Source organism: Orcinus orca, chromosome 14, assembly GCF_937001465.1.
Source record: "Orcinus orca chromosome 14, mOrcOrc1.1, whole genome shotgun sequence".
NCBI lineage: Eukaryota > Metazoa > Chordata > Mammalia > Artiodactyla > Delphinidae > Orcinus > Orcinus orca.
The window spans coordinates 89,551,163-89,574,861 of record NC_064572.1 but is presented as its reverse complement, the minus strand read 5'-3'; the positions used below and the strand labels follow the sequence as shown (position 1 = coordinate 89,574,861).

Here is a 23,699-nt window from a genome sequence, read left to right as displayed (position 1 = left end):
GGCCTCGGGCACCTGACACCTCTCCAGGGTCAGCCCAGCCGCTCCCTCCCTGTGACTGCCGGACCCCAGGGGGCCTGACTGCAGTCTGCACCCCAGGCCTTTTGCAGCCTCCTCTCTCCAGAGCTGGGCGGGGCTGACTTTGGAGCAGAAAGGCCAGGCAACAGGGACCCCTGCAGGCACTGGGAGGGGGACTGGCCAGAGGCTGCCCACCCGCTCAGCACAGGCGCCAGCGTGCCGGGGATGCCTGCTGGGCGTCGCCCTTCCTGGGCACTGGGGACACACAGCACCGGGGAGCGGGCATTCGGGTCATCTCGGAGCTGGTGGGGGCACTACGCGTGGGCCGTGTCATTGTGTGCACGGGGCACTGTGTGCAGACGGGGATGTCCAGAAAGAGGGCCCGGGGCCGCGATGCTTGGGCCAGCAGGCGTCCACCAGAGGGAGAAGGGGCCCCACGAGGCCGCTTGGGCAGCACAAGTCTGGCGGCTTGTTGGCGGGGCTGGAGAGGTGGGTGTGGGAGAGCACAGAAGGGGGCCCTCCGAGAGGTGCCGGGGTTGAGGTGAGGAAGGGGGCTTCCGGGGAACTCCCAGGTATCAGCAGCAGTTTGCTGTGGGCGGACAGATACACCTGAGGACACGCTGGGCTTGCGGGGGCGGGGATGCAGCGGTGGGTGTGTGCTGTGGGCGGGGTTGGGGCCCCGAGGACCACCCTGCAGCTCCCACGGTGGGGGCAGCGGCACCGAGCTGAGAGGGGAGAGCGCTAGGGAGAAGGGCGGCCCGCGCTGCTTTCTCTCAGCCTGGGCCCCAACCTGCCCCGTGCCTGGTATTTCCTAAGTGAGCACGGAAGCCATTTTTAAAGCCCTTTCTCCAGGAGGGAGGGTATTGAGAGAAGAGTCAGCTGACCGGAGGTTGTTTGCATCTCAAAGGGTGTCTGTTCAGGACCTTACCAGGCAGACCTGCCCACTCACAGCCCAGCCCCACCCACTTGCTCCCCGCGGGCTTCCCCGCTTCCTTTCTGATTTCTGGAAGGCCCGGGGAACTTCCAGACACCAGACTAAAATGCAGATTCCTTCAGAGGGGCCTAATCAGCCCAGGGATCCCGGGTCCTGACCCCCACATGCCGCCGCCTCCTTCCTGAGCTAGTGTTCCCTCCTCCAGGCCCCCTCCGGGGCCAGCCCTGTGCCGGCGGGTCAGCGAGGCCGGCAGATCCTGGAGAGAACAGCCCCAGACAGGCAGGGCCCCGGCAGCTGCCCACTGAGAGCTGCCCCCCGACTGAGGGAGAACTGGGCCGGGGAGCCTCTCCCTAGGTGTCCGGACTTTGGCCCTAAAGCCTCCGTTCCCTGGCTGCAGGCACACAGCCGCTGCGGGGCCTGCGCGGTACCCGGCCCTCGGCCTGGCCTGCCCGGGGTGCTGGCAGGGTGACCGTGGCGGCTAGTCTGGCCAGACGGGCAGGGTGGTGGCATGCAGGGGGACAGGAGGCCGTCAGCACCTCACTAGGGTGGAGTCGGGTGGCCACGAGCCGGCAGGAGGGCAGCAGAGGTGCTCCGGGCAGCGGCTGCTCTGTGACCCCCAGAGGTCCTGTGCTGGTTCTTGGAGGAGCCCCGGGACTCACCCCGCGGCAGCCTGGCCCTCACTCCCTGACTCCCTGCCGGCCCCCCAGTCTCTCAGGGTGACCCGTCCACACCCCAGCTCAGTGTCCCTCCTATTGCCTTCACCCACGGGAGAGCCCGTGAGCCCTGCCCGGCACCGCGGGAAGGAATTTTGCCTTTGTCACCCTCTGTCTCTCCCATGAGGTGGGAGACTCCCAGAGGCCTCCCTGTGACCGGAAGGAACGCTGTCACCGTCACCAGCCTGTTCTGGGTTTGCCCGGCCGGGTGGCTGGTGTCCTCCCCCCACCCCCTCCGGGGCTGCTCCACTTCCTTGCCTGGAGCTCCCCTCGGCGGCCTGGCAGGGGCGTCTCTTGCAGCTCAGGCCAGCTCTCCCAAAGCCAGGTGCTTCTGAGATGGAACCGAGAGTGCCTGGTCACAGGGGAACCGCAGGCCAGAGCCATGGGTCAGAAACCACAGTCTCTCCAGAGCCAGTGCCCAGAGCGCAAGGATGTGAGAGCCGGGTGGGCCCTGGTGCTCGGCCCAGGCCACCTCATGGCATCTCGGGCCGGCCGTTGCTGGGAGGGAGGAGAGCAGGGCCCGGATGAGGGCGTTGATTTCACTAAGCACCGGGTAATGAGTCTGTAAGAATGCGCTGCTCTCATCCTCTTCCCCACTGCCACTGTCACCACCACCACCACCACCATCATCATCACCACCATCATCACCACCACCACCACCACCGCCACCATGCCCGTCACCACCACCACCACCACCACCATGCCCGTCACCACCACCACCAGCACAGATCTCCCCTGTAGCTGGGCCGTCTTCCGTGCAGCACCTGCCCCCCACTGGTATTGAGCCTGGGCCAGTGGAGATGCTGAACAGCCCTGGTAGGGGGTCTGGTGCCTCCTAGAGGGCTTTCCCATAACCCCACCCACCCCATAACCTGTGCCCTCCTGTGTCCTTGCCCAAGTGGCACCTGAGGCCTGGAGGATTCAGTGCCCCAGGCCCCCCGACCCTAACCCAGCCCAGGGCTGGGGGCACAGGGAGCCCAGGGCTGGGGGTGGGGCGGCTCTTTACCCCCAGGGTTTGGAAAGGCCCAGAGTCGCTTGCTACTTGCTTGCCGCCACCCCACCCCCACCCCGGGAAGAAATGGAGGCTGATGGTTGTATGCTGGGGCGGGAGCTTCTCCTCTGAACCCTGCTCTCCTTGTGCCTCAGGCTGCCAGGAGCCCACCGTCAGCAGTCCTTGGCCCGAAGAGAACACTGCACTGGGACATGCAGGCTGGAAACACGTGGCAACACGCAGCCCTGAGCCCCGCGAGGTCTGCTCCTTCCCTCCTGAGCACTGGGCTCCCTGCCCCATGGGGATGGCACAGACACCGAGGGGGCAGAGGGGGTGACGCACTGCCGGTGCCTGAGGACACACCGCTACCCCCCTTCAGCCCAGCAAGAGGGCCCCCCGCCCCCGCCAACAGGCAAGGCATCCCCGGGCCAGGATATGTGTCCATGTGGGGTCCGCACCCCACCTCAGGACCACCTGTGGTCACCTGGGACTCCACCTCCACAGACAGGGCCCAGGGCCCATGTCCCAGCCACACCTCTGCGCTACATCCTTCTGAGACGTGGACAGGCCATAGGGGTCACTCCCCTGGGCTGGCTGGTGGCTGGTGCGTGGAGATCGGATGGTGCCGCCGTGGGCTTGACCGTCCACAGGCAGCTTGCAGGAAGGGATGGGGCCGTAGCCACTGACAGGGCCGGACCCTCCTGTCCTGATACTCGTTTTGGGCCCAGGACTCAGGAATCCAACCTCATGGACCAGGTACCAGTCAGGACGCAGGGGTCTGGTGGGAGTGGGAGGACGCCCTGTGGGGCTGTGGCCGCACCCTGGCCGGCGGCAGGTCGGCTGCTGGGCCCTGCGGGGCTGTGTGCCCAGGCTGCGACCTGGCCAAGGCGCCATCTGCAGGCGAACATGGCTCACAGCATGAGGCCGCCGGGCTGCTGACTCCCAGAAGCAGGTCCTGGGCAGGGCGCCCACCATTATCGCCTGCGGTCCACGCATCTCCGGGCCCCCGCCCTCGCAGCGCAGGCCCTGCCACCCAGGGTTTCGGCCTTTACCTGGGGGCAGGGGGGCGGCTCTTCCTCCCTCCCCCCGCCCAAGGCTGTCTGGCAGCAGAGAGGCCCCAGGAGCACCCATGTGGGCAGTCAGGCATGGCAGGGATGACTTAGCAGTTAAGGAAGGAGAGGACAAAGCAGGAGAGGGGACATGGAGTGGAGACAGGTGACCCGTAACGGGGACGGAGGCCGTCCCCCCCCGGACACCCCAATTCCACCCAGGACAGAGCAGGCCCCCACCCCACATACTCTGAATCCATTGGGGGAGCAGGGCCACCCCCCACCGGCGGCCCAAGCGCCTTCTGAGCAGGGGTCCAGGTGGGTCTCCCGACCAAGCTCAGAACAAGTGCAGTGAGTGATCGCGCCGGAATCGGGTCGTGTAGGGTGAGGACGTCACCCAACAGCCCGTTGGCGGGAGCAGCAGTGAATAAATAACAGATGAACGGCTTGAGGAAGGGAAGGGGGTCCGAGGGAGGTGGCTTCCGCCCTGGGCTCCCACCCTCAGACGGGGGCTGACCTCCAGGGACAGCGGGCTTTGGGTTCCCCAGGACCCCCCGGGTGAGAAATCGGTGTTGGGGACACCAGGCTGGGATCTGGGGGCCTGGTCCAACCCTGCCTCTCTCCAACCAAGAGCCCCAGAGGAGCTGAGAAGGCTGCCGGAGCCCACACCTGAGGCCGGGAAGTGCTGGGAAGCGTGGCGGGGGCGGCAGCAGCTGGTGCAGGAGGGCCTGGACCCAGAGCACCAGGCCCCGACCTGACCCGGTCTCAGGGGGCCAGCATCCCAGGAGACTGACCGACTCAGGGAGCCCGTGCCAGTGAGACCACAAGAGGAGGGGCCCGAGCCCAGTGCCCTCCACCAGACTTTCAGAGCTGAAAAGTGAACACTCTCCCAGCGGAATTTCCGTCAGGGAGCTCATGGGGAGGACAGCCACACTGAGATGCAGAGAATAAACGTGGAATTTCCGTCAGGGAGCTCATGGGGAGGACAGTCACGCTGAGATGCAGAGAATAAACGCAGATATTTCAGGAAGAAACGTCTCTAAGCAGCGAGCATGAAGAAGGAAATCTCAGCTGGGGACGGAGTCGGGAGAGCTGCCCAGTGAGCAGCAAGGGCTCCGGAGACAGAAGGGGACAGGAGAAGGCGCGCAAGCCTTCCAGGAAGAGAAGCAAACGCCGGTCTTGATCTGGGGAGACCGGCACCCACCAGCCGGGCGGGGGTCCCTGGCTTCCGGGCAGGGCTGGTGATGGGGCCCCCCGTGAAGACGGACAGACACGGGACCCATGGACACGGGCTCTGCCTCTGGCGAGTGGAGGCTGGAAGTCCACTTGGCACACTGGTGTCCACTCCAGAGGCGGCCCCCACGGCCACTGCCCGCCCAGGGCGGAGGATGGGCTCGGAGGGGACGTGACCACCTTCCCCACATGAGCAGAGCAGGTGTGAGGCAGGGAGAACCCAACAACCGGGAACCCGAACAGAGACCTCGAGGCAAAGCAGAAACGGCGCAGAGCCACGGGGCCCGTCTGGACATCTGGGCGGCTACGTGGACATCAGCCCAGCTGGGGACGCGGCACTGACACGCCACGCAGAGGCCCTCTCGTACCGGCCCCTCCTGGGGGGACACCCACAGGAGCAGAAGGGAGCACGGGGTCTCGGCATAGCCGAGGGGCGGGGGGTGCGGCCCGCTGCTTGGTGAGTTTGGGCGGCCCTGCGATTGAGCCCACGCAGGGCACACGGAGGAAGCGTGCTGTGCTGGTTCACGGCCCAAGCCTCCGCAAGGCATGGGGACCCCTGCTCTGCACCTGCTGGGCCCCGGGGGGCCGTGGGAGAGGGCAAAGCACCTGCCACAGAGGCCACGCAGAGGTGCCGCAGGCAGCGGAGGGCACAGACCACAGCGGGGAGAGAACCAGACCACGAGCCGGCCCCGCGCTGCTGGCGGCTGGCGGCCTCTGTGATCTCTGCCTTGGGGTCTCCCAGCTGCCCCAGGAGCAGATCCCCTAGTCCCACCCAGAAGTCAAACTCCCCTCATTCCAACCTTTTAAAAACATCGCTCTGCTCTAAGAATGAATCTTAGAAACAGTGTATGGGTAAAAGTCAAAGATTGTTGCATTATGTATTTCTTTAAAAGGCCAATAGAACAATTTAGTATTAGCAAGTTCAACGTGACGGCTGATACACTTGATTTCATTCCTTCCATCTTTGTATTTGTTTGTTTTGCTGGCTTGCTGTTCACTCCGTTTTTCACCCTGTTCACCTGAAGTCCCCTGTGCTCTGCATTCTGTTAGGAGGTACGATCCTTTTACCTCCTCTGGTAATTTTGGAAAATTAGACGTGTATTTTCCTCCCTGCATCCCCTGACCCTGCATGTTTCCTTCCCTTCCCTCTCCGCTGCCCCGGGTAAAATTTTAAAAATAATTTAAAATTTTTTAAAAAGTTGCTTACTTTATCAGAGAACAGCGAAGGAAGAATAAAAGAACATGAGACTCATAAAACAAATAGCAAGAGGGGAGACTTAAAATCAACCATATGAATGTAAGGGGACTAAACCCTCTAATTAAAAGACAAAGATTGTCAGGCTAGAGAAAGGAAGGAAGACCCAAGTATATGATATTTACATAAGACGTACTTTACACATAAAAACCCAGAAAGATTGAAGTAAAAGGATGGAAGACGTATTGGTAAACGCTCACTGGAGCAGGGGTGGTATAAATGCCCATATTAACATCAGACAAAATAGACCTCAAAGGCAAGAAGTATGGAACACGGGATAAAGAGAAGTATTTCCTATTGACGGAAAGGCTAATTCAACAGGAAGACACAACAACCCTAAATGCGTAGGCATCTAATAACATAGTTTGGAACCACATACAGCAGCAGCTGACACGGCTAAAGGGAGACATACGTGAGGCCACAACCGTGGCTGGAAATGGTATCCAGCCGACAGGACAAGATGAACCAACCTGGAGGATGCGGGAGATCTGACCAACACCGTCAATCCACCTGATGGACACACAGCGCTACATCCAACAGCGCTACGTCCAACAGCGCTACGTCCAACAGCGCGACATCCAACAGCGCTACGTCCAAGTAGATTCTCGTCCAGTCGCACGGAACATTTCCCAGAGGAAGTCGTACGGCAGCCGTGAAGCAGGTCTTCACACATTTCCCAGGACCGGACTCACAGGGAACCAGACGCCCAGCCCAGTGAGCCTTCCGGCAGCGCGGCCCGACCCGTGGCCCGGCTGAGCCAGAAGTGCCGGCCGAGCCGCTCCCTCTACCCTGACGCTCACAAGCTGGGAGAGACAACAAACACTTATTATTATTACGCCATGTTAATATAGTCATATATAATAATACATAATATAATTATTTATAATTCTTTATTGCTATTTATCTACTCCTCCAGCTGCTCTGTTCTGGAGTAACTTGTTAACGCAGCAACAGGTAGCTAACACACCTTCTAGCTTCTTGAGTTGGGAGCCCAGGGTATGGATTTTACCTGTCTCTTCCTTTGTGGCATATGCATTTGAAAGTGGTGAAGTTCCCTCTAAGCACTGATTAAACCCAAAGAAAACAGAAAAGAAGGGGAAGAACAGGAATCGATGATATAGAAAACACGATAGAGACTCGACAAAGCCAACCGTGGTTGTTCGAAAAGATTAACAGAAGTGACGAATCCCGAGCAAGATTAAGGAAAACGGGGCAACATCAGTAACGAGAAAGGGGACATTGTTACAGGTCCTCAGTGACTGAGAAAACGTGAGGATATTATGAAGAAGTTTATGCTGATGAACCTGACAACTTGGCTGCAATGGAAAAACTCACGGAAAAACATGTCTGCCAAAGAAGTTGACACAAAAAGAAATAGAAAATCTGAATTATCCTACATCTGTTAAAGAAATCGAATCAAAGGTCTTTTGAAGATCAAGCCCTTATTTCACATCTAATCAGACGTTCAGCACAAGAGACTAAGTCGCGCCGACGCTGGGTGAGAGCCCGGGGGCCTGGGACGGGGCCCAGCGGTGCTGCAGGGCCAGGGGAGGGGCAGCGCCCAGGGAGGGGAGCAGCGCCGCCAGGTGGGAGGAGGGCACTCCTGCCTCCCCAGCAAAGACGGCCCCACGGACCTCGGGCCCCACTTTAGTCAGTCGTGAAAGCTTGATCCCCGCTGTGAGCAGGGTCGGGGGGGCACAGGTGCCGACACCACGTTCTGCCAGCCGACGGGCTGCAAACGGACGCCACGCGGCCGTCACCGTATTCTCTTAATGCAGCTCAGACCTCCTGCAGCCTCAGAATAAGCAGCGCAGATGGGGACCCGTAAACCTCACGCCCTGCACAGGGGCGACCCCTGGGGAGGCAGCGAGCTGCCGGCCTGTTTTCCAGGTGAGAAGATGCTCAGTCTGTACCAGTGATACTCTGTCATTAGCATCTGTAAACGTTTGCAGGTTCTTAATAGTTCGTGTTAAAAAATAGATTCTGAGGCTGCAACAAAGTCGGGCCGAGCGAAAGGCCTCCAGGGAGAGCTGTACATTGATGGTTTCTGTTCAAGGTCGACCTCAGTTCTAGTTTCATTACTTCATCCTGCAGCCTCCTGGCCTTGGGGAGAAAGGAAGGGGTCAGGTTAGCCTGGCCACGGGGCTGGGGAGGGCGCCGGGTGACGGGTGGGACCTGTCCCCTGGGCCCAGAGCCGCCCTCCCGAGGGGGAGCCCCCCCAGCATGCCTCACCCCCTCTGCTCACCCTGATCCATCAGCTGGGCCAGAAGACGGTGAGATGGAGAACGCAGGGGACCAGGCGGCCAGAGCAAAAGGAGCGGGCCCTCCCGCGTCTAAGGGCAGGTGTGTCTGCGCGGGGCCTCCCCACCCCCGGGGGGCCGTGTCCTCCACGCTCCCCTCCCTCCCCTCGCCGCCCCCTCAGCTCTGTCTCCCTGGGGCATAGCCTGGACCCCCACCTCCAGCCCAGGCCCCCCGAGACCCCTACGCCGCCTCGTCCCCTAAGATGGATCTACCACAATCTTGGGTTAAACTAACACCCAGAGCTTGTGTCGTGAGGCCCAGAGCTTGTGTCGTGAGGCCCAGGGGAACCTCTGCTGCCGTCCACTGAGTACCCACCGCTTCCGGTTTCCTTCCGGCAGAGATGTGTACTCTGTGAGCTGACTGCTCCTTTAAAAACATCCACTTAGTTCCCCAGGCCCGTCCTGTCCTGGGGTCATCCAAGCAGCCTGGCTCCCCTGCAGACCCTCGGCCGGGCTCCTCCCCCGGGGTCTCTTCCCCTTCTTGGGAGGACACGCCCGCTCTTCCAGCTCCAGAGGGAAGGGAAGGGACGTCCCCGAGTCCCCGCGTGGCGCCTGGCCCAGTCTCTGCATGTGCCGTGTCCCTCCCTGGGGGCTCCAGGACCTCAGAGCCTGTTTGGGATGGTCTGGGCCCATGGCCGCCCGGCAGCCTGGAAACAGCCTGCTTCCTGAACCTCCCTGGGTTTTCCCGTGAGTTTCCAGAGCATCTCGGAGGTCAGGCCTCTCCGGTCGACCCTAGGGTCTGACTCATCTCTGCTTTCCATCCCTCCTTTTGTCTTTGTTCCGCTTCTCGGGGGATTTGCTCGACCTCATCTGGTGATTTAGGCTTTTTAATTTTTAGGGATTCTGGCTGTACTTTTCACTTAACTCCGAGTTCTCAGAAACCTGAGTGCCCACTCTTGTAACAGCTGGTTTCCATCACTGCCCAGAGGACTTCAATTCGTCTGCGCGTTTCCAGTCGGCCATTTTGGTCCCTCCCTCGAGCGCCCAGCGTCCCGGCTCCCACCCACTCGAGTAGGCACTGAAATGCCGTACCCACTGGGACGCGGCCCTGCTGGTCAGTCAGGATGGGGGCAGGGGGGCCCACGAGCCAGGGCTCTGAGGGCATTTGTCTCCGCCAGTTTTCTTCAGGAGCCCCTTCCCGCTCTCAAGGCGGGGAGCAGGCGTCCGGCCTGATCCTCGTGGCTCCCGCGCTCAGGAAGGCATCGGGTGGCGCCCCCCTTCCGCGGGAGGGCCCACGGGCCCAGACCTCCTTGTTCAACCTCTGAGAGTCCATCCCCCACGCGTCCTGCTGGGTGGACAGGGGAGCTGAGCAGGGTGGCGAGGGTGCTGCGGACCTTCCACCCTCAGCCTCTCCAGTCCTGAGTCCGTGGGCCCCGTGGAACCAGCCATCTCGCTTCTTGCCAGCCTCCCTCTCAGAGGCCCTCGTGTCACAGCAGCAGGTGGCTTTCTTCCTCCAGAACCAAGCTGGCCTGTGGATGGTTAGGTTACAGGCTCAGCGGCTGAAACAAAGGCCCAGATGGGGAGGCCGAACCAGGTGTGGCGGTTTATCTGAGGGCTGCTGTCAGCATGGGGACGTTACTCTGCCCCTCACTCCACACTCTCAACCTCAGGGTCTGGGATGGCTGCCCCAGCTCCCACCATCGCCTGTGCATTCCAGCAGGGGGAGGGGAGGACAAGCTCAGGAAGTTCATACACACGTCTACGTCTATTCCTGTCCTGCTGGCCCAACCGTAATCACAGGCTGTCGCATACGCTGCAAGGGGTGTTGGGAAACGTGGCCTCTAGCGGGCGGCCCGTGCTCTGTTCGTGATTATGGGAGGAGCTGGCCTCTCCTCTGCCTTTCCTTTGTGCTGACGAGCTGCATCACTTTGCTCCTCTCCTGTTGTCCAGCGGGGCCGCAGGGCAGACTGGAGACTACCCCACGAGAAAAGGGGCCACGCGCACCTGGAGGGAGAGCCTGCCGGGCATCAGCTGGCCCTCACCAGATGCAGACCTCCTGGCCTTCCAACCTGATGTGAGCTCCTGGCCGAGGGGCCCACCTTCTCCCACCGGTGGTGCATCAAACGCTGTCGAGACTGTCTTGTGAACCGTGTGCGTGGCTCTCGGGCACCCACACTTCACCCGGGACTTTATTTCTGTAGTTTTCACCCCCCGCCAGAGGGGACATTTGCTACAACTGATGAGCCCAGGCTGACGCGTCACCACCCAAGCCCACAGCTGGCCTTGGGGTTCACTCCTAGTGTTGTAATTCCGTGGCTTTGCACAAACGTACAGTGACACGCATCCATCCTCACAGGGTCACACAGAGCAGCCCCACTGCCCTAGCATCGCCTGTGCTCCCCGTTCACCCCTCCCTCCCCCAACCCCTGGCAACCGCTGGCCTCTCTACTGTCTCCATAGTTCTGCCTTTCCCAGAATGCCACAGAGTTGGAATCATACCGTAGGCCGCGTCTTCAGAAGCCTCACACAATGCTTCTTTCACTTTGTAATAAGCATTTGAAGTGTTTCCCTGTCTTTCATGGCCTCTTAGCTCATTTTGCACACTGAGTAATATTCCAGTGTCTGGATGGACCACAGTTCATTAGCCCGTTCCCCTACGGAAGGACATCTTGGTTGTTCAGGTTTTGGCAGTTATGAATGAAGCTGCTACACACATTTGTGTGCAGGTTTCTGTGTGGACGTAAGTTTTCAACTCCTGTGGGTAAATACTAAGGAGCACAACTGCTGGACTGTATGGTAAGAGTATACTTAATTTTGTAAGAAACCGTCACGCTGTCTCCAAGGTGGCTGCACTGCTCTGTGTTCCCACCGGTGGTGAGTGAGAGTCCCTGCTGCTCCTCAGTCCATGGGCAGCTGGTGTGGTCCGTGTCTGCATCACAGCCATTCTAACAGGTGTGCAGTGCTAGCTCCTTGTTGCTTTAAATTGCATTTCCTAATGAAGTACTTTGTTCAGCACTTTTTCATAAGCATATTTAACATCTATGTACCTTCTCTGGCAAGGTGTCGGTTCAGGTCTGTGGCCCATCATTTAATAGGGTTGTTTGCTTTCTTATTGTTGAGTCTTTAAGAGTTCTTTGCTTATTTTGGACAACAGTGGTTTATCAGATATGTCTCTCGCAACTATTTCCTGCAAGTCTGTGGCTGTCTTATTCTTGACAGTGTCCTGCACAGAACAGAATTTTTAAATTTTAATGAAGTCCAACTTACCATTTTTTTCTTTCATGCCTTGATGTTCTATGTAAAAAGTCGTCACCAACTCAAGGTCATCTAGGTTTTCTATGTTGTCTTCTAGGAGCTTTATATTTTTGCATTTTACATTTAGGTCTGTGACCCATGTTTTTACAGCTTTATTGAGGTATAATTTATATAAAAAACTGTACATATTCAATGTACACAGTCTGGTAAGAGTGATCCACTTTTAGTTAATATTTGTGACGGGTATAAGGTCTGTGTCTAGATTCATTTTTCTGCACATGGATGTCCGGGTGGCCCAGCACCAGCTGTTGAAAACACTCTCTTTGCTCTGTTTTGTTCCCTTTGCTCGTGTGTCAAAGATCAGTTGACTGTATTTGTGTGGGTCCATTTCTGGGCTCTGTCTTCTGTGCCATTGATCTATCTGACTCTTCTTTCACCAACACCACACTGTCTTGATTGCTGTAACTTTATAGAAAGTCTCGACGTTGGGTAGTGTCAGTTCTCCGACCTTGTTCTTCTTCTTCAATATTGTGTTGGCTCTTTGGGGTCTTTTGCCTCCATATAAACTTTAGAATCAGTTGGTCAATATCCACAGAATAACTTGCTGGGATTTTGACTGAGTTTAAGGTGAATCTATGGATCAAGTTGGGAAGAACTGACATCTTGACAATACTGAGTCTTCCTATCCATGAACATGGACCATCTCTCCATTTATTTATTCTTCTTTAGTTACCTTCATCAGAGTTTTGTACTTTTCCTCATATAGATTTTGTGCACATTTTGTTAGATTTATACCTAGCACCATTTTTGGGGTGCTAATATAAATGGTATTGTTTTTAATTTCAAATTCCACTTGTTCATTGCTGGTATATGGTAAGCAATGGACTTTTATATATTAGCCTTGTATCCTGCAACCTTGTTATAATTGTTTACTAGTTCCAGGAATTTTTTGGGTCAATTCTTTGGGATTTTCTACACAGACAATCATGCCACCTAAGAACAAAGATGCTGAGGAGAAACAGTGAGAGGGGACACCCCTGCCTTGTTACTGACCTTGGGGGAAAGCGTCTAGTTTCTCACCATTAAGTATGATGTTAGTGCAGAGTCTCTGTGGATGTCCTTTAACAAGCTGAGGAAGCTCCCCTCTATTCCCAGTTTGCTGAGGGTTTTTATCCTGAATGGGTGTCAGATTTTGTCAAATGCTTTTTTTTTTTGCAGCTACTGATACAATCCTATGATTTTTCTTCTTCAGCCTGTGGATGTGATGCGTCATGTAAACTGGCTTTCAGACGCTGAGCCAGCCTTGCATGTCTGGGGTACATTCCACTTGGTCGTTCGTTATTCTTTTTATACGTTGTTGAATTTGACTGGCTCGTGTTTTGGTGAGGGTTTTTGCATCTTTGTTCATGAGAGAGACTGGTCTGTAGTTTTCCTTTCATGTAATGCCCTTGCTTTTGGTACTGGGGCGATGCTGGCTTCATAGGGTGTTACAAAGTATTCCCTCTGCTTCTAGCCTCTGGAAGGGAGTTGACGCAATTTCTTCCTTGAATGTTTGGTAGACTTCACCAGTGAACCCACTGGAAAGCTTATGAATTATTGATTCAAGTTCATTAATAGTATCAGTCTATTCAGATCGTTTCTTCTCCTGTTGAGTTTTGGCTGATGGTGTCTTTCAAGGAATTGACTCATTTCATACAGGTTATGAAATCTGTGAGCATAGAGGTGTTCCCAACACCAAACAGACTTTTGAGTCTCTAATCTGAAGCAGTGCGATGAGACACAGCTGTTCAGAAGCCCTAAGAGGTAGGGTTTCGGGTGTCCAAGAATGAGGTTACTCCCGTCAATGATAGATTTGGAGAGAATAAAGGTTCCTCTGAAGGCAGGGCCGGGCAGGAAAAGAGTCTGAGAAGAGGGGCAGAGTCTGAGCAGGGTGGGGTCTCTACGAAGCACCCCAGCCCCTGCCTGTGTTCCTTCCCCCCCATCCCTGTGGGCCCCAAGAGAGGGGACAATAGTGACAGAGCCCTCGGCGGGCGGTGGGGACGATGCTGCTAGCCCTGGGGCAGCAGACCCGGGAGAGGGGCTCTGGGCCACCGCACCGGGGTGAGACACACGGCTCAGAACAGGCCCACGAGCTGGGGCCTGGGTGCTGGGAGGACAGGCAGGTGCTCCTGCGGCTGGGAGAGCGAGTGCCCGCGGGCAGCGGGGGCAGCTGATGGGGATGCGTGGAGGCCTGGGTGCTCGCGGGGAGGGCGGGGTGGGGGTGGGGTGGGCTGACTATGTGCTGGGCAGGGCAGGAAGGTGTCTCCTCCATCTCTGCGTCACTCTCGTGACGGCGGACGCTCCAGACACGCAGTAGGTGCTTATCTACGTCTGTGGGATGGACGGATGGACGGACTGATGCTGGTGGCAACCTTCCTGCCACACAGACGTGGGCGTGCCGGGAGGACCACAGCCGCGGGTCCGTCCAGTGGTGCTGGCACCCGGGGGCGCACGCTTGCGGGAATGTTTCCTTATCCTCTGACCACCCGTGATGCTGGGAAGACTCCACAAGTTTAGAGAACGTGTGGTTCCCTTCGAGTTTTAATCAAATCTTATTTTCAAGTCGAGCTGACAAATACTTACAATTTCCAAGTCCTGCGTGGCCCTCCCTATCTCCTCAAGAGGTGCCGACCCTTGGAATCTGCTTCTTCGTTCCCGCAGTTGCTGGATGTGCTGTTTCCGCTTTTCCTCTCGGAAGGCACTGGGGAAACAAAGGGCAGCGAGGAAAGGATTCTACCTGAACACGGAGGGAGAATTTTCCCTTTCTCCTTCTGGCCAAAACAGCAGTCCCGGGGCTGGTCGGCCGGCCCCCGGTTGGGCACCAGCCCACAGACGGACAGACTGCCTTTACCGCCCCCTCCTGCACTCACAGCTGCTAGACCAGCTCACGAAAGATGTTGCACACCGAGGACACTGCACGCTCTGCACGCGAAGGAGGAGGTGTGTCTTTGTTTTCATATGAAACACACAGCTTTAATAAACCCTCAAAGAGAGGAACAGAGCACGGCATCAAGTAGGATTTTAGACACGTCTGCTCAGTATGGTCCAGAGCCCTCCCGCGGGATGTCGGGCGCTCAGTGGGAAGGGCGGCAGAGCCTGGTGGGTCCCCGGCCGGGCCTCCCGAGACCCCGCCCCACCAGCACAGCGGCCTCCTGAGGCCTGCAGGACAGACGCTGGGTGAAGGGCCTGCCTGCCCAGCATCTCAGAGCCCAGCTCTCAGGAAATCCTGTCCACGGCGCAGGGGCGTCCGTGTAGATGTCGTCTGCTGTGGCTTGCTGAGGGCCCACGGGGGCGACGGAAGTTCCCCGGAGGACGTGAGAGCACATTCCAACCCACGTGGCTGGGTTAGCCCCAGGCGCAGACCTATGACGTTTCCCCGATTTCCAGGGGGGAGGGAGAAGGAATGAGCCCTCTGCCGTCCACAGGTCACAGCGTGATGACCTTCCCCCAGGCCCTCAGACCAGAGCTGGTGCCCGTGGTGGGAGCAGTGCCAGGGCCCAGGGCAGGCGGGTCCCCCCACCCCGAGCCCCCCGGTTTACTTCAGCTCTGGCCTCTGAGCCCATGGAGGTGCCTCCCTGCGGTGGGCCTGGTGCAGACGGGGGCGGCGGGAAGGCGGGGAGGGCAGCGCGGAGCCCCCTCGGTCATTCCTGGTGCGGACTCTGGGTCGGCAGGGGGCCGAGGGCAGAGCGCCCGGCGGCAGGGCAGCATCAGCACAGGAGGACGAGGGCTCGCCAGGACCCTAAGCAGCCGCTGTCCCGGGGGGGCGAGGGGCGGAAAGGGCGGCGATCTAGGGGTCGAGTGGACACTGCGGGAGTGAGAGCTGAAAAGTGGCGGCATGGCGGCTCTCCTGCTTTTTGTCCCTGAGTGTACCTGGACCTGCAGGAGGGGCCCAGGGCACGCCGGGGGTGAGGTGGGGGGAGCGGGAGAGATGCATCTGCAGGGGGAGGTCGGAGGGCGCCGCGTCCAGCAGAACGGAACGAGATCCAGTACCCACCTCATTTCCTCACTTGCTTGCAATTATTTCTCTTTGCTTTGTTTCAGTTTCCCAGGCGAATGCATCGGTATTTTCTCATGACCTATCAGGTCAGTGGCAAAGGGAACCTTGGACGCCACCTGGAAACGCAGCGAGAGGGTTTCAGGAATCCGGGAATACACAGCCGCTAACACCAAGGCGGCTTCGGGTGCAGCACACTCGTGCCCCACACGCTGGGGTCCCCAACCCTTGGCCTGGGCTGGCCGGCGGTGCAGGGTGAGGGCAGAGCGCAGGACACGGGGCAGGTGGACGGCTCCTCAGCGGCCCGGGGGCGCCAGCGCAGCAGATGGAAACACTCTGCAGGGGCCCCGCGCCTCTCGTACGGCCCTGTGTTAAATCACTACGTCAAGCTAACACACGAGGGCTCACACCTGACTAATGAAGTGGGGAAAGCAGAAGCCTCGCCGTCGGAAAACCTGAATGACAGATTCACCAGCTTGGATCAGTGGCACAACAAACTGACACAAAGCAACTGAAAACGTGCAGGAAGTAACCCAGTGCTGGCTTTCCTGCTACAGTAAGACTGCTGTGACTCCAGGTGCGAAGGAGGGCCTCCTGCACGCGTGCGGGCACGGCTGGCGCTTAGGTGCGTCCCGCTAACTAGCCCCCTACCCCCATGCCTGGCGCCCAGGGCCAGGCAAGCTCCGATGCTCTCAGGGACCCTGCGAGCTCCAGATGGCTACCGTCCAGCGCCTCCTGCAGGATGCTTTCTCTGCTCTCTCCAGCAGCCGCCACGGGTTTTATTGGGTGGAGGGGCCACGTCCAGGGGCAGAGGAAGACAGGGTAGTTCTGTCGTGGTTCTGGAAACTCTCCGTAAGAATTCACAGGCCACCTCAATTTATTTTGAAAACAACAAATTCCTTAAAACTTGTAGGTTGCAGCATTACACAAAATATGTTGAAATAGCGCTACAAACGCTAGCGAATTCCTCATTTCTAGGGCCCGCAGACGTCACACCTAGATTTCTGGTCAGCTGGACCTGGTGTGTCTCATCTGGATTTGCTTACCCACGTCTTCAAAGTGGCCCCCGTCTCCCACCCGATTCCCCTTTCCCTGGTTCTCTATCTACCAGGTCTGCCTTTCCAGAGCCTTCCTTTTCCCTCCTCCCTCCTTGGGCCACAACTGGATGTCTGGTTGGAGCCCTCCTGCACCCTGACCTCCTCGGCTTCCACGCCAGGCCCCGTGCTGCTGAGGGTGCCCGACACCCTGCTGCTGGGGGTATGTCCTCACTGCTCTGCTGGGGTGCCCGGGGCTTCCTGAGGACCTGTGACCTCTGCCACGTCCCACCCCAGCCATCCCGTGGCAGCCTCGTCCTGCCCCGGGGCCCTGGTACGATCCCGCCTTCAGCGCCAGAAACTGGGGGCCCTGCGCCCACGTAACAAGGACGTGAGTGGAAACACACCAGGGCCCTTGACCAGCGCTGCCCGCTGCTGCCCCCACCCCCGAACGGACAAGTCTGAGAACCAGACCGAGCCTGCGCTCCTCAGGCAGCTTTAGACCTGTGCTTGTCTGTCTGTCTGTGGGTCAGGGCAGCACAGCTGCTGCAGGGACAGGGCGCGTGCGGGTCCTGGGGAGGCGAGGGGGATCAGAGCAGGGCTAATCTGCCCGGTCACCTCTAAGCGGGTTACCAGGGCGGGACCTGTCCGCCTGCATCGTCAGCTCCACCCCAGCACCTGTCTGACTCTTAGAAGGACCTAGCGCCAGGGAAGGCTGGGAGAGAGGAGGGAGGATGGAGGGGGGTGGATGGGCGGGGGAGGGGAGCAGAAACCACGTCCGACCTTTCCTCTGCTCTGCTCCCCCCGATGCTGCCAGGCTGCAGACGCAGCAGAACTGAAACTACCTGCTGGCTGCCTGGGAGCCGGCACACACGCTGTCATTAATCAGGGTTCTCCTCAACAGTGCTCCAACACAGGGAAAAGAACTAAAGCCACTAGGTGTACTTCCTAAAGTCAGACATTTATCTTTAAAACCTTTAAAAGTATATGATTTGGACTGAAACCCCAGCCATATCTTACTGTTATCACAAAGTACAGAGGAGGGAGGGCCCTGCACCCTGTGGAGCAGGCGAGGAGGACGGCGCCGTGTTAGTGGCTGAGAGTGGCTCGACCCCGAGTTTTTTGTTTTGTTTTGTTTTACTTTTTGGCCGTGCTCTGTGGCATGTGGGACCTTAGTTCCCTGACCAGGGATAGAACCCGGGCCTCCTACACTGGAAGTGCAGAGTCTAAAGCACTGGACAGCCAGGGGAGTCCCTTGACCCCGAGCTTCATATGTTGAGCGTCAAGCAGACGAGGGCTAGTCTTCAGGCCAATAAAATGGATCCAGAGGCCACTGGCACAGCTGCCGGGTTTAGAGCATCGTAAAAAATGAAAATGCAAGGCCTTTTATAAAGGGGGTGATGAGTCAGGAGGCTCAGGCCCCCTGCCCATGCGGGAGGAGTCTTCCCTTCCCTTCCTGCTTTCAGGCTCTGGGGGGCAGGACGTGGGCGACCCCACAGAGCACACGGGTGCAGCCGGAACGCGGGAGGGCCTGGTGCGGCCGGGGGACAGAGGATGCGGTGGGCGTGCAGACGATGCTTTTGTGGGTTCCACAAACCCACGTCTTTGTACGACAGGCCTGTGATCCGACTGCTTTATTTCTGTGAGGCGGGACACCGGAAGTCTTCCAAGAAATCAGTATTTTTAACTTTACTAGACATTTCCAAGCAGCTGACGCCCTGGCAGCAGCAGTGGCCGGAAGCCTGCTGCCCGAGGCCTCTGTTCTGCCGGCCACTTCCCGAGCGGTGCTCGTGGGTGTTCACACCCGGAGCTCCGAGCAGCCGGGCTTCTTTTCTGAATTTACCGCCACTGGGGCTTCCTCACCTGTGAACTGCCTGTCCTACACTTTGCCCGTTTCTCTACTGCGTTCTTTAATTTAAAAAATCTACTTGTGGTTTTTCTTTATATTTTAGATATTAATCTTTTGTTACAAACATACGTCACAAATATTTCCCCCTATCTTTTGACTTTAATTATAGTATTTTAGGCCATATAAAATATTTAAGTTTTATGAAGTAAAGATTTCCTGCTGTGAGTTTCAGAGCTTCTAAATTTCCTATCTAACTTATGGGATGTTGTGCTACTCCAGGTTATACAGACATTTGTCAATTTCCACGCTGTAAAACATAGTGACCACCTTTCTCTGTAATATACAAAAATACACACAACGGGATAAGCTGCTTCTCGCACAGTATCACAGAAGTCGTTTCTAGCTGGAGTGACCCACATACAAAAGAGAGTTTGCGCCGGCAACGCCGCGCCCATGGGCACTGCAGCCACGTGACAGAAGCAACTCTCGCATTTGTGGATGGACGGACGGAGAAGAAAATGTGCCCGTCCACACGATGGAGTATCATTCAGCCTTAAAAAGGAAGGAAATTTTGACACAGGCCACGATACAGATGAACCTTGAAGACGTTATGCTCAGTGAAATGAGCAGGACGCAAAGGGACCAATGCCGTGTGATTCCACCCACAGGAGGTCCCCACGGGAGCCAAATACAGAGACAGAAAGTAGAGGGCGGGGCTGGGGGCCGGGGGAAGTGGGGTGAGGACTTGGTGTTTAACGGGGACAGAGTTTCCGTTTGGGAAGACGAGAAAGTTCTGGAGACAGATGTGGTGACGGTTACACAGTGGGACTGTCCTAAATGCCTCTGAACTGTACATTTAACGACGGTCAGGATGGTACGTTTTATCATACGTCACGCGTATTTAAGCCCGAGTGACCCGCAGTGGCTCCCCATCCGGCAGCCACCATGGTCATAATGGTGCTTAAATACCACCCTGGAGGCGGGAGGCGGGAGAAGGTGCACCAGTCTGCCCAGAGCTCCAGCTGCCCCGGGGGTCCGTGGTCTCTGGGGGTCATCTTAACAATCCTCTCTGTGGTCTGCGGGGAGAGGAGGTGCCCTCGCTGTCATGAAGAGGCTGAGGGGGCCTGGGCAGAGGGGAAATCGCCCTTCCGCTGCAGTCATGTGGTGTGTGGCCTGGACTGGGGACCAAGTCCAGCCTGGGAGCCCTGAGCCCGCCATCGTGAGCCCCTTCTGTCCACCCCTGATCAGCACCCAGGAAGCAGGAGCGGCTGGGGACCAGGCAGAAGGACAGGAGGCCAGCATGATCGCGCGTGGCCAGCCCCAGAAGCCAGGGCCGGGCTGCCTAGGGGTCTGGTGGGACGGGGGCGCCTGCATAGTCCGGCCAGCGGGTGTCTGGAGCCCAGGAGCCCGTGCAGGTCGAGGCAGACGTTCATGTCCCACCCCTGCTCTGAAGACACACAGACGGGGACCCAGCAGGTAAGGGCAGAGGAAGCGGCGTGCAAAGGCACCGGGCAGAGAGGAGGGACAGCAGGGAGGCTCCGGGCCCTGGCGAGGGTGGGGTCAGGGTGACTTCGTTATGCCGGGCTCACGAGCAGGGGTGAGGGGCTGCCGTGATCAGAGCGGGAGCAGAGCGAGGAGAGGCCTGGACACCAGGACAGAGCCGCCTCGGGGAGCTCGAGCACAGAGAGGACCGGACAGGCCTCGGGACGGCCCTCCGGGTGAGGACAGACAGCCTCTCACGGGACCTGGGAACAAGGAGGTCAGGGGAGTCCCCAGGAGGGCACGAGCACAGCTCCCCCAGAGGAGGGCGAGGGGCAGTGACGCTCCCTCCACGTGGCCAGCCGGCCTGAAGCCCACGCAGGAGGAGTGCAGGGCGGCTGTGGGGGGGCGGCTGGGGTCCGAGTGCCACAGGGAGGCTCCCGGGAGGCTGGGAGTGGGCACCGGGGCTGCAGAGGGGTGGTTGGTGGAGGCTGGGGAACAGGGAGGACGAGCCCGGGCCAGTGCGGGGTGCTGGGAAGCCCACTGGTGGCCTGCTTTCTAAGGGGAGGTCGCTGCTGGCTGAGTGGCAGAGGCCGGTGAGCGGTCAGGCTTTGCAGAGCAGGCAGCCTCCTTCACCCGTGAGCCTGGACACAGGCAGCCGCGCCACCCCTCGGGGCTGAACGGGCTGCCCCCCGCAGACGTACCAGGTTCCTCCGTGGGGTCGGGAGGTGGCTGAGCCCCTCCCTCCTCCTCTGCATCCTCCTGGGCCAGCACCCTCCACTCCTGCAGTGCTCGCCTGTCTCTGGAGGACACAGCGGAACACGGATGTTGTCGTTAAAAGCAGCTTCGTGCGCAGCTTACAAAGATTTCTTTTAAGATTTTCTTTGATGTGGTCTAAAAAAAGACCATTTTTAAAGTCTTTACTGAATTTGTTACAATATTGCTTCCATTTCATGTTTTGGTTTTTTGGCCGCGAGGTATGTGGGATCTTAGCTCCCTGACCAGGGATCAAACCCACACCCCCTGCACTGGAAGGTGAAGTCTTTACCACTGGACCTCCAGGGAGGTCCCTACAAGGATTTCTACTGTCACTTTTTTTTTTTTTTTTTTTTTTGCGGTACACGGGCCTCTCACCGTTGTGGCCTCTCCTGTTGCGGAGCACAGGCTCCGGACGTGCAGGCTCAGCGGCCATGGCTCACGGGCCCAGCTGCTCCGCGGCATGTGGGATCTTTCCAGACCGGGGCACGAACCCATGTCCCCTGCATTGGCAGGCGGACTCTCAACCACTGTGCCACCAGGGAAGCCCATCTACTGTCACTTTTAAAGCTTCACACAAAAGCCCTTCACTCCTGATCCCGTGGCCGGACACACGGGCAGCCTGGGGGCTCTGAAACGCACGTGTGGGCAGAGCTCCCTGGGCGGGGACAAGCCAGGCCCCGCCCAGCCCCTGCCCAGTGAGGCACCAGGACACTTTTCAGGGAAGGCCTGGTCGGGGCCGTGGCCATGAGCTCCACAGCAAAGCCTTCAGGCATTCACTGGTCTGCACGGGGCCCAGGGGATGCTGACCGGTCCACTTCCTCTCAGACGCCCGAGCCTCACCTAAGAGCGTGAGCCCTGTCTCTCCAGCCCCGTCACCCGCGGTGTCACTGTGCTGTTGGCTGTGTCTCGCCCGCTACACCGCGAACCGCCCAGGGCAACGCCCAGGGGACTCACTGCCCACACGGGCACAGAGGCACCGCAATGCTGGGGAGCCTCTGAGCTGAACAGAAGCCACCCCTGCCCAGGCTGCGGCTGTGGCGACGGGGCCGGGACGGGGCCAGGGCTTCACCCGCCACGCACTCTGGGTCTGGATGCTACGTCTCCAGCCTGGGTCTCCACCTGCCTGTCTGACCCCATTCCTGGATCTTCCACGGAGTCCCATGGTCAGCGCCCTCCCACCCCACCTGCACATCTGGCCCTCGGTCTCCCCTCTCAGCAGAGCCCTCCATCGTGGGCCCAGACCCTGGCCACCATCCCAGACTCGCCCTGGCCTCTCCCGCTGCCCGCGTCGGGGGCCCTTTGGTGCCCAGGGTCACAGCAGCTGGGCCCTCTTGGGCTCTGGCCGCTGCCCTGCGAGAGCCTCTGTCCTATCTCCACGATGAGGCAGGAGATCGGTGTCGGCAGAACCTGGCTACGTGCTCCCCCAGCTCCAGGCCCGAGGGAGGGCCAGGCACCCCCTCTGCACCCCTGCAGAGCCCGTCTCGCCTGCGAGGCTGCTTCCCGAGCCCCCAACCCAAGCCGGTGCTCCTGCGTGGAACTGTGGCTCTGTGACATCAGGGGCGGTGCTCCTGGGCGCAGGGGCCTGTCTTTGTCTCTGCCACCTCCTGGGAAGTGGGCTGGAAGGTTCCTCAAGAGGCACAGGGCAGCGTTCTCAGGGCCACAGGTAACCAGGAAGTGTGACGTGCTCCGCGGGACTGTGTGGAGACTAAGCCACTGGACGGGGTCCCCACGCTGTTGCCAAGGAGGCCACTGAACGTGGTCTCGGGGCCCACGGCACAGAAACCACGGAGAGAGCTGCTGCTCGCCCTTTGATTCAAGAGCTGCCCTCAGCGAAGGCGGGCGGCACCCTGGGCACTGGGGAGCCCGACCTGGGGGGACGGGCACGTCCCGCCCGGCCTCCCGAGGTCCCCAGCCAGGTGCCCACCCGAGCCAGAGGGTGTGGACGGTGGCCGCGGGGACAGCTGAGCCTCGGAGACAGAGGTGCTTAGCAAGTGGGGGCGGGGCAGTGCTGAGCTTCCACAGCCGGGCAGCAGCGGGACCTGCCTGGATGCGGGGCAGAGGGCCGTCGGGACGCACAGTGAGGGCCCACTCCCGCCCTGCACCTGGACTCCCGCAGAGGGACACTCTGGGGCATGGCCCGCGACCACCATGGCCCCGGGGGCCCAGGACATACAGTCACATCTGAGCCTCGCTGTTGGATGGCTGCGTCCTTGCTGTCAGGATGCCAGCCCCAGGGCAGGGCCACCGTGCACCCTGACCAGGTCTGAGGGCCTAACGTCACCCAGCCTCTCCCTGAAGGACATGAAACCCGACTTGAAAAGCACGTCTGGTGTCGGGACCACCGCGCTGGCCCATTAGAACACGTGTCCTGAGGACCGTCTGCATCCGCAGAGCCCCAAGAGAAAACACTCAGGCGGGTGATGTCAGGAGGGTCTATTCGCAAGGTGGAGCAGGGGCCCTGCTAGGAGGACGGGCGGCAGCCACCCCGGGACCCTGGGGTGAGGGAAGGAAGGGCTGCTGGCACCCAGCAGTGGGAGCGGTGGGCAGGGCAGAGGGACCCTGCCTCCCTCCCCGCTTCTCTCTGACCTCCCGCCGGAGCCCCCCCTGGCCGAACACAACCAGAAGGTGGAGGGCGCCGTCCACGCCAGCCGGCCTCGCGGGCCCAGAGCGTGCTGGAGACAGGCAGTTTGTGGGGCTGGAGGACAGAGGGGACAGAGGGGACAGTGAGGACAGGGCCCGAGCTGGCCCCGCACCGAGGCCGACCGAGCCAGCAACAGCCCCGCGGGGCAGAGGCAGGAGTGCACCCCCCCGACAGGCACGTTATTTTTAAGCCACTTTTCTTAAACAAGACCTGTAAGCT

General features: G+C 59.1%; 2 protein-coding genes across 3 annotated transcripts in view; one reads left to right on the top strand and one right to left on the bottom strand.

Annotated features, from left to right (window-relative positions):
* The window catches only part of BNIP3 (BCL2 interacting protein 3), a 547,174-nt gene that overhangs the window by 260,292 nt on the left and 263,183 nt on the right, over positions 1-23,699 (top strand). The window lies entirely within an intron of this gene.
* LRRC27 (leucine rich repeat containing 27) overlaps positions 5,783-23,699 on the bottom strand; it is a 29,719-nt gene continuing 11,802 nt past the window's right edge. Inside the window, 8 exon segments of the mRNA XM_033421119.2 lie at positions 5,783-6,993; positions 8,227-8,293; positions 14,308-14,425; positions 15,719-15,837; positions 20,785-20,841; positions 20,843-20,882; positions 22,764-22,946; positions 23,302-23,534. Of these exon segments, the coding sequence (XP_033277010.1) occupies positions 6,692-6,993; positions 8,227-8,293; positions 14,308-14,425; positions 15,719-15,837; positions 20,785-20,841; positions 20,843-20,882; positions 22,764-22,946; positions 23,302-23,534 (1,119 nt within the window). The 3' untranslated portion in view covers positions 5,783-6,691.